The sequence below is a fragment of the Lagopus leucura genome, unplaced genomic scaffold (assembly GCF_019238085.1).
Source record: "Lagopus leucura isolate 7727_CA_CO unplaced genomic scaffold, USGS_WTPT01 Super-Scaffold_100002, whole genome shotgun sequence".
Lineage (NCBI taxonomy): Eukaryota > Metazoa > Chordata > Aves > Galliformes > Phasianidae > Lagopus > Lagopus leucura.
The window spans coordinates 45,711,918-45,724,693 of NW_024962263.1; the positions used below are offsets into that span (position 1 = coordinate 45,711,918).

At 47.4% G+C, this 12,776-nt stretch overlaps 1 protein-coding gene across 1 annotated transcript in view; it reads left to right on the forward strand.

The window, feature by feature from the left end:
* The first annotated feature begins 817 nt into the window (after positions 1–817).
* Positions 818–12,776, forward strand: part of CABLES1 (Cdk5 and Abl enzyme substrate 1) — a 68,909-nt gene continuing 56,950 nt past the window's right edge. The window contains exon 1 of the mRNA XM_042869333.1: positions 818–1,314. Coding sequence (XP_042725267.1) covers positions 818–1,314 — 497 coding nt within the window. The remainder of the gene's footprint in view (positions 1,315–12,776) is intronic.

Below are 12,776 nucleotides of genomic sequence, written 5' to 3' on the forward strand. Positions count from 1 at the left end.
AACCCTTACATAAGCCGTTGATGAAATTACCATCACAAGACAACAGCACCGATGGGATGGAGCAGGGAAACTCGGCGGCACGGTGGCCCTGCCGGCTGGCCGTTGCTTTGGGATGGCGGGGAAGGCGCACCTTGCGGGGCTGGGGATGAGAGGGTGACGGGATGCAGTGCGTTCACTCCAAAGTGAATTAGTTAGGGATGGGGCTGAGCGGCTGGGAAGCCTGTGGGACGCTGCAGGGGTGAGCCGTGCGCTCCGGACCGCCCCAGGACCCGCAGCGGTAGCGGTGCCAGCCCGGCGGGCCACGTGCCGCGCACCGCGGGCACAGACTCCACCTCCCCCGGCTCCCGCCCGCCCCCACGCATCCAGGAAGGGAAGAAGAAGAGGAGGAGGAGGAGGAGGAAAGAGGGGGGGGAGAAAAAAAAAAAAAGCACACCGAGAGAGGTTGAAAGGAGGGAGCTCGCGGAGACCCACCCTTCTCCCTCCTCCTCCTCCTCCTCCTCCTCCGGGTTGCTGGCCGGGCTTTTGTTTTCCTCCAGCTCCCCGTTTCCCACACGTGATTGCCGTGTTGTTGCACGGGGCGCTGCGCCGCGCGGCTGCACCCATAAATAGGGGCAGGGCAGGCGGCGGGGGCTCGGCACGGCCGGGCGGAGGGCAGCCCCGCGCGTTCCCATCCATGTGGCCCGACGGGGCGGCAGCCCCCCCGATGGCACCCATGTCCCGCCGCCCGCCCGCGCCTCGCTAGCCCGCCGGCCTGAAGGGCGGCAGAGAGAGAGGCGGCGGCCGGCGGGAGGAAAGCGGGGAGGGAAGGGGGCCGACAATGGCGGCGGCCGCCGCCAGTCCGGGCAGCCCCGCGGCCGCCGGGCCCCTGCCGCCGCCAGAGTCGTGCCCCAGGAAAGGGCCGCCGCCGCCGCCGTTGCGCGGCGACCCCCGGCGCAGGCAGGCCGCGCTCTCCTTCCTCACCAGCATCTCCCTCGACGGGCGGCCCCCGCCGCCGGGCGCCGACGGCTCCGCCGCCGCCTCCAGGCCCCGCCAGGCCCCGCCGCAGCGGCTCGGCAGCCCCCCGGCCGCGCCCGCCGACCCGCCCCGGCCTCGCGAGGAGGAGGAGGACGAGGAGGAGGACGCGTTCGCCGCCGTGCAGGTGCCGGCCGCCGCCTTCTTGGGCGCCGCGGGGCCGGCGGGGAGCCGCGGCCGCCTCAACTCCTTCACGGCCGGAGTGCTGCCCGCTCCCTTCGGTCGTGCCAGCCCCCAGGGCCCCGGCTGCTGCGAGCCGGGGCAGCCCGGCCCCGCCGCCGCCTTCGAGCTGCAGCGATCCCGGTAAGCGGCGCCGGGGGGGCGAGGCGGAGGGGAGGGGCGGGCGCGGGGCCGGGCAGGTGCTGAGCCCCGTCCGCGGGCCGTGCGACGGGCTGCGGGCTCCCCGCTCCCGCGGCGCTTCTCGGGCGGGCCGCGGGTCGGGGCGGAGGGGCGGGCCGTGCCGCCGGCTTCCCGGGACGCCCTTTGGTCGCCCGCGCTAGGTGTGCCCGTGGGCTGCCGCTCGCCGCGGGGCTGCTTTGCCTCGAGGCGAGCTCATCCCATCCGCTCGAGAAGCGGAGACTTTGTGCTGAGAAGCTGCGAGCGTGTGTAGAAATGTGCAAATGCGTATGGGCTGCTTGCTCTGCGGGTGCAAAATGAGCTGCTTGCGCTTCTCCAGCAGCGCTCTCGGGTATCGAGGCTGGAGGGGGAGAGGGGACCGCTTTCGGAGCCCGCACCGGCTGCCGCTCCCACATTCCCCATTCGCCACACTCCCTCTTTGCTTCTCCCTCGGACACATAGGTAGGCTTTGAGTCACATGTTGTTATTGCAAGGGCTCGTAAGGGTAATTAAGCATGGATCGCCGCTGAAAAATCGCTCTCAGAACCAACTGGCTCGCAGAAATCCCAGGTGTTCGGGAGGCGGTTGTTTCAGCTATGCTCCCTGTTTCTCACCCTCCGCCTGGGTCTACTGGTTGCTTTCTGGTGCTGCCCCCCAGGTGTCAGTCCTACCTTCCAGCCTGTAGCCCACCGCTGGGTTACAGCCTGTCTTCTCTCTGAGTGTTTATTGTAGTGAGTGCTCCGGAGCATCCTCCTCGCTTTCCCTTGCACCCATGCATCCTGCTCCCGGTCCTGGAGTGATGCTTAGTCGCACCCACATCATTTCTTCCTCAACCTCTTGTTACTTTGCTATGCATTTGCTTGCCACCCTCTGGATTCCTCCTTCCATGACTCTGCTTTTCAGAATTAACACAGGGAGGTAATACTGTTCTTGTCTGCAGACCAGAGATCCAAAGCCCCATGGCTGTGCTGGTGGCTGTGATACGGCACATGTGCAGGCTGGGACAGGCCTTGGCCTGTGTTTGACAAATTTATTTCTGTTTTGGAACATATCTTTTTCTGCTGTTTAATACATATAGCTGAAGGGGTAGGATGGCAGCATGCATGCAGTGGCTTTGCCCAGCCTTTTCTCTTCATTTCAATGAAATGCTGCTGTACAGACCCCAATGCCTGGATGAGCTCAGTGCAACTCAAAGGTAAATCACAGACATGCACGTGGCTGGCACCAGCCTCAAAGCAGGTGCTCACGCAGCCTGTGCTGCCCTGCAGGAAGCAAGGGTGGGTGGCGGGGGCCTGGCATGGCAGTGACTGCCCAGAGACAGCCGTGAAGGCACAGAGCAGCCGCCAGGAAAATCAGATTTCTGTAGTTCGTGTGTATGGCTGCTGCCTCTCTTCCCACCCGTTTGCTCTCCTTGCAGCAGGCTTGGAAGTGAGTTTGTGTCATTTGACAGAGCAATCCTCTGTGTGTAGGCGCAAAGAACCACCTTCTGGTATCCTCTTGGGCATCATGTTGTTGTTTTTGTTTAGTTTTCAGAAACCATTGTTGATGCACAATCAGAGCTTCCTGATTTTTTTTTTTTGTTTGTGTTAGCAGTTTGTATAATTGCAGACTGGTTTATATTTAACAAGGTTATCATTAACGTGGTTTGGGTTTGAGCTCTGTGCATATTCACAAGGCACAAGTGGCACAGGGAGGAACATGGAGCTGCTTGGAGGCTAGTGTGTAATTACATGAAAGGGAAAAACACTGGTGCAGGAGTTGACTTGTTGATGCCTAAGGCGCTCGTCTGGGGCTGAAGAAGTTTGTCTCAGCTAGGTGGCAGAACCTGGGGCCAGGTTGTGCCACGTTTTATTTTGCATTGAATTAATTCATTCAATAGCCTCATCTCAATTAGCGAGGACTTCTGTGGAACAAGATTTCAACAACACTGGTTTAAAGTCATTACAGAGTCTGGAGGTTGGGTAATGACCCCATTCACTTGTTTTTCTTTATGCCTATGATTCTTATTGCCATTATTTTCTTTGCAAAAAATACTGTCACTTCCATATGTGAAGTTTCCTTTTCTATGCACAGCTTTTCCCAGTGGCTCAGGTTGTAAGGAAGCAGTGTGGTTTTGCCAAGGAAACAAATCAGTGAGTGGATTTGGAGTTTAAGCAGTGCTTACAGTTGTGTTTGTCGATGTCACTGTATGACAGCAGATGGGAGGGAGAATTTGTACTCGGAGCATCTGGCAACAGAAAGGGATATCTGCTGAGTAATTGCTGGGGGAAGGGGGATTCTGTAAGTAAAGGCGTACAAGCTACCATGCTTCAAGTGGATTTATCTTCAGAATGTATTTACCTGCAGAACAAATCTCATTTCCTGTCTAATTCTGAAATACATGTATGATTATTAAAGCTTGTAAAGATTCAGTTTGTTTCTACCCATTAGAAATCGCTTGTGTCTTCCACCTCCTGTCTCTTTCAGCTCTGACAATGCAGAGGGTAGACAGCTTCCTCGCTCAGCTTTCCATTCACTGCCAGAGTTTTGTTATGCACAAACTCAGACTTTCATTGAAGACATGAAAGCATTTGGGTATTTAAGAATAGTGATGTTTTGGCCAGGTATTCATCTTCCAAAGAGAGGCAATAAAGAGAGGTGCTGAAATTGTAGACGTGCCTGGCTGTTGTGGGCCTTGCTGGGTACAAGCGCTCTGGGAAGCACCCCAGTTTTACTGCAGAGCTGGACGAAAGAGGAGCTGCTTTGAAACGAGTGTGTTACAGGCAGAGTCCCGAAGGAGGAGCAGAAGAGGAGGGCACTGTCCACCCTCTGGAATCGTGCCAGCCTCAGGCATTTGCTTGTGAGCCACTGGAAGTGCATCGGACCTTTTGTGTGCAATTGAGGCTCTGTTATTCACTGAACCTAAAGCCCTTCAGTCAGCCTGGGTTTTAGAATGATGTAGACAAGAACAGCGTGAAAACAGCGATTTAATGGTCTGAGAAGTGAATGGAAAGTGCACATGCTGAACTAAGTCTTTTCATAGGTGTGTGACCTTGTGTACACTGATCATTGCTGCCTCTGAAGGAGGGGATGCTTTGGTGACTTCAGTCATCATTTCAGGAGGCTAAATGGCTGTCCTGTGCCACCTCAAAGAGGGGATATTCAAGAGGGGGATTAAGACTCTGTAATAGGGGCCGTTTAGTGGTTGCATCAGTGTCCTGCTGTGGCTTGTTTCCAGCTCTGCAGGCCATGTTGAAGTCTTTGATGCCAGGAAAAGACTTGCTGTCCTTGTGCACCCAGCTTGCAGGCTCCTCATGAGCCCTGTGAAGGAAGCATAAAGCCCCATTTACTTTCTGTGCACATGCTGATCGAGGCCAGCCCAGCATCCTCACGAACTGGCACCCATCTCTGATCTTTACATGCCTTTAGGAAGAAATTAATTACTCAGAGGTTGGTGAGGCACTGGCACAGCTGCCCATGTAAGCTGTGGTGCTCCATCTCTGGAGGTGCTCAAGGCCAGGTTGGATGGAGCCCTGGGCAGCTGAGCTGCTGGGTGGCAGCTCTGCCCATGGCACGGGGAGGGACTGGGTGGGCTTTGAGGTCCTTTCCAACCCAAACTATTCTGTGATTCCCTGTGGTCAGGGCACAGGTTTGAACCTCTCCCTGTTTCTTCCTTGGAATATGTGGAACCGCTGTCCTATTTCAGATGTCATTTGAGGCTGACCAGTGGTTCAGAAGTTATTGTAGTACAGTCATAGGAGGATACATATGCCAATGGACAGCATAGCTGCATCAGCCTTGTTTCCTTAATTTACAGAGCTTTAAAGAAAATTGCTCGGAAGCTTGCTCTGGCATATTTCACCTTTCACTGTAATACTCAGCAGATATCTTCAAACCAATCAGAAAGATAATATTCATCAGACAAGAAAGAAACCTCTTTGCTGTCAACTCTGAAGAGGAGCTGGGACAGAACATAGTGTACACAACTACTAGGGCATTAATTAGTCATCTTTAAAGGCAGGCACTAAGGCAGAGCTGTCTCTGAAAGGAAGTATCAAAGCTTGACAGGTTTTGAAGTGAAATGACCCTAAAGCCAGCTCAGTTGCTTTCTTTTTATCAGGAAAGCTCCTGTTCAGGCAGGCTGGCCCATTTTGTTAAGTTGCTGCATGCTACTTCTGCAGGCACGGTGGAGAGGTGAGGATTGGGGCATCCATGTGACTCACCAGCCCCCCAGACCATCACAGGAACATAGTTTGATGGTTGGTAGGTAGATGAGATAATGACAATAGTTAGATTACAGCTTTTCTATAGTAAGTGTATTTTAATCAGTAGCTGTTATGAGTTTGTGAATTATTCTGGTGGAGGATATAGCTTTGATTGGAGCAATTGAAAACAACCAAAATACAAATACATGATCTGAAATGTTCTGTTTGAAAGGAAGGAAAAAAAAATATCTCCAGTAATGAAGATTCTGTGGTTTGAGTTCAGAGTAGTGAATACCAGGTAGGCTCTCTGGAGTCTCTGTAGAGTGGGGAGTTTGCAGTGAGATAAAGACAAGAAGTGTGAACAGTGATTCAGAACCAAACCATGATTTATTTGTTCCTTATTTCAGCTGTTCTTTGTCTCTCAGTCAAGTTCTCCACTACGCAGATGTAAACTGTATAGTTTAATCTGAAAATACAGGAGTTGAGTTATATTTTTTGGAACTTCTCTGCATTGCGACTTCTGTAGGCACAAACTCTTACCCCATGTTAAATATCCGATTCTGTTTGAGCAATACAAATACCTGTAAGATTTGTGTCTGGACATACTCTTGTACCTCTGAGGACACAAGTAGTCCTTTCTTGCAAACAGCTGTACAGACAGGATGGCCTCTGAGGAGTGTGGGACTGCCACAACACAGCAGGCATGATGACACGGCAGGTGCAGTGAGGCGTAGAGCTGGCTGCCTCAGTAACCTGACTGATAAACCTTTGCCAGCTTGTTGTAAGATGTGATTGCTAGGAAATGGAAATCGCATCGTTTATCATATATCTACCAGCCTACAGTTTGCAGAGAAGTTTTTGATTCATAAGAGGGTCTTAGCAAAGTTTTGTTTCCTGCAGGAACAGGATAAAGAACTCATAAGATCTGTTAGGAGAGGAAAATTTCACTGCTGTTTGGAGAAAACATGATGTGCCAATAAGATGCTTTTGAGAACCTCTCTGGCATGCATCTTAGGGTTTACTTTTCAGGATGCAGTATGCAGATCTAGAGAGTACTTATTTAAGGAACTGTGAGGTTCCTCTACAGTGGCTACTGTGTTTTATGTGTAGCAACTGCCTTCCTGTCATGAATGCTAAATGTATTTTCTGTTCTAATGATGTGTTTCAGAGTCAACATTGCTCTTAGTGGCTGCGTTTCAGAGTTTTTGCTGAAGGAAAGTTTTCTGTTACGGAAATTTAGAAGTGAATGGAAAGTTAAACAAAGGCTGGCTTGCCTTCTTTAAGAAATGTTGATGTATCTACCTATCTATTTATTAAAAATTGCCCCATTGTCCTGTATACAAATATAAAGGACAATTACATGTTCTTAGTAAGCAGTTTTACTTTACTTTTGCCTATGTTATTATAATGTTATTATAAATTAGACTGGCAGTTTTGAGGCTTAGGGAAAGAAAGACTCTCTCCCCACAATTGAAATGTGTTTTTTTTTTCCTGTTTGTCTTGGATGGCAAAAGGAGTTTTATGTTCTTTCTGACCCCAGATCTTGCAAGCTCTTAAGTATGTATTTACGTATGAATGAAATTACTCGGTTAAATCAAGGGTCAATGCATAAAGTTATTCCTGTAAATAAATCTTTGCATTTTCATGGACTTTTCTGTATAATATTGGTGGGATAAAAAGAATAGAAAGCTAGATAACTTTATTTATAGCTCCTCAATGGGACAACTATGGATTGCATTTTGGTGTTCCTACAGGTAATCATGATGCCAAGGCAAATGTAATTAGATTTTCAAATCTGAGTGCTGTGTAGACAAATCAGCTATAAGAACATCATTTTATAGATAAAAGCATTCAAAAGAAACATAAATCTCCCTGTGAAGGAGGAAAAAAATCCCCTAATTTTGTGTAACAGGAAAAAGCTGTAAGGTGACACTATGCTGACTTCTTTCTGCACCACATCATTCAACTGGAATGAGACTCATGGAACAAATGGGAGAAAATATTCTGCTTTATTTTCTTTCTCTGGACTTTGGGTAGGATGTTGAGGACTAAAAAGTTAATGCTGCTCATTTTGCAGCAGTAGGCTTCAGTATTCCCAGCATCATTTAGTTCTGGTGTGTCTGCGGGGGATGGAAGTGCAGGGAGAGATCCTAGCCCTCCAACAAGACTAGATCGTATGGAGGTTAAGAAACCAGTAGGGAGATGGGGTATTGAGAGATCCTGAATTGGGATGTCTCCCTGTCTGACAGCAGTACATGCTGGCACTGTGGCTGGATTTTAATTTCATCATGATGAAAGATTCAGATGTTATTACCGTTGCTTTTCTGTAGAGCTGACACTGGAACAGCCTGTTCCCAGCTGCTAGCAGAAGAAGAAATTCCAGCCCCAGCATGGTGGTGTGCTCTTGGGAGGGTACAAGCAGCACTGCATTGCCAGCCTGCTTTGGAGGTAGATCTGCTCAGTCTTAGTGACTTGGGCAAATGGTGCTGGAGGAGGGGAGAGCAGAACTTCACCATCCCAAGGACCAAGAGTAGGGTCCTTCAGGAAGGACGTGAAAGAACATCTGCTTTCATCTAAAACATGAAGAAATGGAAAAAAGGGAACCAAAAGGTGACTCTCATAAGACCCTTTGCCTCTAGGTATACTTGAATCGTGTATGCCATCTGCATGGACGGTGCAGATCTCCTTTATATACAGTCCATACCTTTGTGCTCACAGTTGTGTTTTGGGAACTTGTACTTCCCAGCCCACTGTGCTCAGCCTGTCTAAAGGATATAATATAAAACAAGCTAGAGATAGCTGTGGTCTGAATCATGTCTTGTCTTGAAATCATCTTTTTGATTTTTTTTTTTTTTTTTTCCTTACCAACTTCATTCTTTGTGCCTTGTCAGTCATCCCTCTCAACAGACAGAGAGTTTTATTTTCCTGTTGCTTCTGTGCTTGAATTAATACTTGCAGATCCAACAGAAAAGGAGGCTCACTTCCTCCTTTCTCGGTCTCGTTTTCAATCAGTTCCACCCAGGCAAATGCGGGCTGACAGAAAGAGCTGCACACGTGTCTGTAGGGGTGTGCTTGGTTTGCACAGCACAGAGGGCTGCCCTTGTTAGGTGGCAGAACTATGTGAAAAAGGGACTCCATTTTGATGCCTGGCACATAGGCAGAGTTGAGAGGACTCAGTAGTTAACAAGCAAACTACAGTTTTCCACACTGCTCCAAGTGAATGATATCATTTCCGTAATTAAGCACTGTAAAACACTGGCGTGTTTTTTTGGATAAAGTGAAAAGAGGGAAAGCACTTTCTGATGTGACTGTGCAAAGTGTGGTTTAATTGCTTCGGTAGGTGAGTTGAGCAGGTACTGCAGCATGTTATGTTAAAAAGACATGGAAAAATCATAGGCTGCTATTAATAGCCTAGAAAAATGTTCTTTAAAATACAAAGGCATAATTATGCTTTCTAAAACAGAGTTAATATAACCTCCTGTCTTCAACTCTTATGCATCTTGGGAACCTCTTTAATTTTATAAGGCCGTTGTTTTCCTTAATCAAAACTGTGTTTGAACCCTAAATGGTGTTTGTAGAATACCATCTTTTCACATAACCCAATACAGGGAAGGTTACAGATAAGAGTTGGTTACTTAAAAATGTAAAACTATTTACAGAAGAACACAAAGTACCTTTGTTAAGTACCCCCATAGCGACCTTCTTCTGCAGTTTATCTACAAAATCCACATTGTCACGTGTGCACAACTTATCTCAAGTTAAAATGCTTTTCTATTTCAGAAGTAGCTTCAGGTATTGCAGGAATCATGAGCAGACTTGCAAGCAGCAGAAAGTATCTGTGGATATTTATTTAAAGGAACAATTTTCATTATGAAAGGTTTAGTGCTTCTATTAGTTTTAAAGAAATTATTGTATTAATTTCTTATTTGTTCATTAGGTTCCATGTTGATTTGGAACTACGCAAGTCAAAAACAGTGCTTAAGTGTAATAAGGAGCAAATGCATTTAAAAAAAGAAAAAAAAAATTGTATTAATTTGTCAGCATCCTTCAGTAGTCATTTTTAAGGTTAATGCAGCAGTAGTAGATATTGCCAGCCTCATACTTTGTGTTAAGGCTGAATGCATGATGTTAATGAAAATGTGTATTTTCTCCCATTCAGTCTTGAGCTCAGAGCATTCATATTCTGGAATGATATATGCTTGCAACAGGAGCAGGGAATTTTTATAGCATAGTTCTGATGCTGTGCTCAAGGCCGTACAAAATCCTGTTGCTCTTCCATGTTGTTTATGAACTAACCTCCAGAACTCCTTGCTGTTTTCTGCAGTAGGGCACCTCACAGTGATGTAGGTTATAATTTACTACACTGGGAAAGGAGGTGAGCGATGGAGAAGAAGGGGCTGAAGTACAAAAGACCTTGTGAACCTCTTGCGAATGTTGAGGCATGTGAAAAGGAATGATCTGAACTGCTCAGGCAAAAATGAGACAGGATTAGGCCTGTCTACTCTATTGTAGGTGCAGAGGTAATGTTTCCAATCTGTCAAGCAATTGCCTACCTTGAATATTGTAGTGGATAAATGAACATGATAAGAAGTGGTTGAGGATGGCGCAATCTATTGTATAACCAGTAGTTGTCTTGTACAAAACAGAACTGCAACAAGTGCAGTTCCCAGGAAAATGTCAGCGGTGTTTCTTTTCTTCTGTGCATGCGCGTATCATCTACACGTTAGAAGAAGCATAGCTTTTGATGTGTTTTGATGATGACTCTTCATCCTCACATCCACTTTGCTAAGGTAGGAGGTTATGGTAATGAAGATCGGACTTTGCAGTGTCGTTTTCTGGATTAGCTACGTCTTGTGTCATTGGGGCTGAAGAAAACACAGCAGTGGAGCAGTTCAAGCTGAGACTTTTTTTTTTTAGAGTCTCTGAACCATGAATTTGAGGAGCTCTCTGGGCTCCTTTGCAAAATCTCACTTTAAAAAGGCAGTTCATGCTTTTCCTTTGTTTTTTTTTTCTGCAAATTTTGCTTCCTGCATTTATCAGTACTGCTCTGGTTCACACACTCATCTACCCTCGTTTTGAAGGGAGCGCTTGGTGCTGCAGACCATAGTTGTAATTCTGCATTGACTGGAGCTAGCAGCATGCTTCTTGTTAACTAAGTGGCTCAGAGAACTTGCTTTGTGATGATGCATCAAGTGAAATAGACAAAAACTCTCCTTATCTAACTCAAAATATGGAGTTTGTGGCCATATAACTACAAGTCTCCTACATTATTGAATATTAACATGTCTGGGAACAAGGAAACAGAAAACTGAAGTGTAGATTGTTCTTTTCTAATGAGACATGACTGTGGTTCTCTGCCCTTGGGCTTGTTGTTTTCTCAAGTTTAGAATGGGAGCAAAGTTGGAATTCAAATACCTGAAAGCCTGGTCAGCTCTTCACAGTGTATCTGTGTCCTGCTGTGAGGTAACAGTCAGTCCCGCTTAGTGCTCCTTAGAATCACAGAATCATTATGGTTGGAAAAGACCACTAAGATCATCTAGTCCTGTCAACCCATCTCCACCATGCCCACTGACCATGTCTGTGAGTGCCACATCCACACACAGTTCTTGAGCACCTCCAGAAGATGGTGACTCTGCCACTGCCCTGCACAGCTTGTTCGAATGCCCAGTGACTCCTTCTGTGAAGTTTTTCCTAATATCCAACCTGAACCTTTCCTTTCACAATTTGAAGCTATTCCCTCTTGTCCTGTTGTTGTTACCTGGAAAAACAGATTGATCCCTCTCCCACCTCACTGCAGTCTCCTTTTAGGCAGCTGTAGAGAGCGATTAAGGGTCTCGAGTCTCCTCCAGACTGAACAATCCCCATTCCCTTTGCCTCCCCCCACAAACCTCAGAGCCCTCACAGCTTTGTGCCCTTCTCTGGACGTACTTTGGACCCTCAATGTCTGTCTTATAGCGAGGGGCTGAAGAGACTGAACGCAGTACTCAAGGTGAGGCCTTACCAGAGCTGAGTACAGAGGGATGGTCTCCTCCCTGCTCCTGCTGGCAGCACTACACTTGCTTTGCACAAGCTGTTTAAAACATACAATCCACTGAAGAAAACAAAAGTCATCTGAACGGTGAATTATTTAAATTTGAAGCCTCAGGGAGAGAAATGGGCTTTCTGAATCTAGCAGACTGCTCCATGCAGTCGAGCAGTGTGGCCTAGCAGGAGCAGAGCACAGAGCCTGGAGCTTGAGGACAAGATGTCTATGCTGTGCGCCTGCAGGCCTGCTCTAGCCTGGCCCTGCAGACTGGGTGCCCAGCATTAGTTGGTGTGCCGACAGTGGGTTCCTGCTTGGTGTCATCTGGTTTAGTCCTGTGGGGGAGAGAGCCTTCATGCTCTGGGACTATTCTGTGATACCAAGAGAAGCACAGCACACAGTATGTGAGCATCATTGCAAAGTTGGCTTCAAAAGCATCCCTCTTATCTGAAGTCAAACACAGATATGCTCATAGAATCTCGGTTCCCTTATAGTACAAAGGGACGTAAGCTAATTTACATTTTTTAAATGCATTTCCTCTCACTTGGCTTTGTTTTCATTGGACTCTGTGAATTCAAATGCTTTTCCATCTAGTCTTTTTCTTTGGGAATTAATTGGCTCTCCTCTTTCCGTTGGAGGTTATAATTATTCACACTAACAGACATCTTTCCTGTCTGTTTATTGGAAAAGGTGAAGTAGAAGAAAAAAGAAATTTCAAAATTCTATATCGTGTTGATGAGAGTTTGTAAGTTTAAATTCTGTTCTGCATGGTTTTCCTCTTGTCCTACCCTGTTTTTAGAAGAGAATGTAAGAGAGCTTTTGTGGGGAGATGGTAGTTGGTGCTGTTGAGGTCTGGGGAGCAGAGATCTTTTTTTTTATTGTTATTGTTCAGGTCTGAGGAGGCAAAGGAAGGCAGAATCAAAAGAACAAAAGATCTGTGTGCTTTGGGGTTTGCTGCTGCTGGCTGGGGCTGTCCCCCTCAGATCAAAGCATTTAAACTTCCTCCTTTGCAGAGATTTGCAGCGAGGAAGGATGATGCTAGAGATGGACACACAGTCAGAAAGAGTGACAGAAATGTACTTCAGGTTTCTTTGTCAGGCAGATTCTGTGTCTCTAAAAGAGGAAAAAAAAGAATGCATTTCCACTCTTTTCCAAAGCTAGCAGGTCATGCCCAAGAGGGGAAATCTTCTGAGTTCTCCTTGTAGCTTTTCGAAAGGTAATGG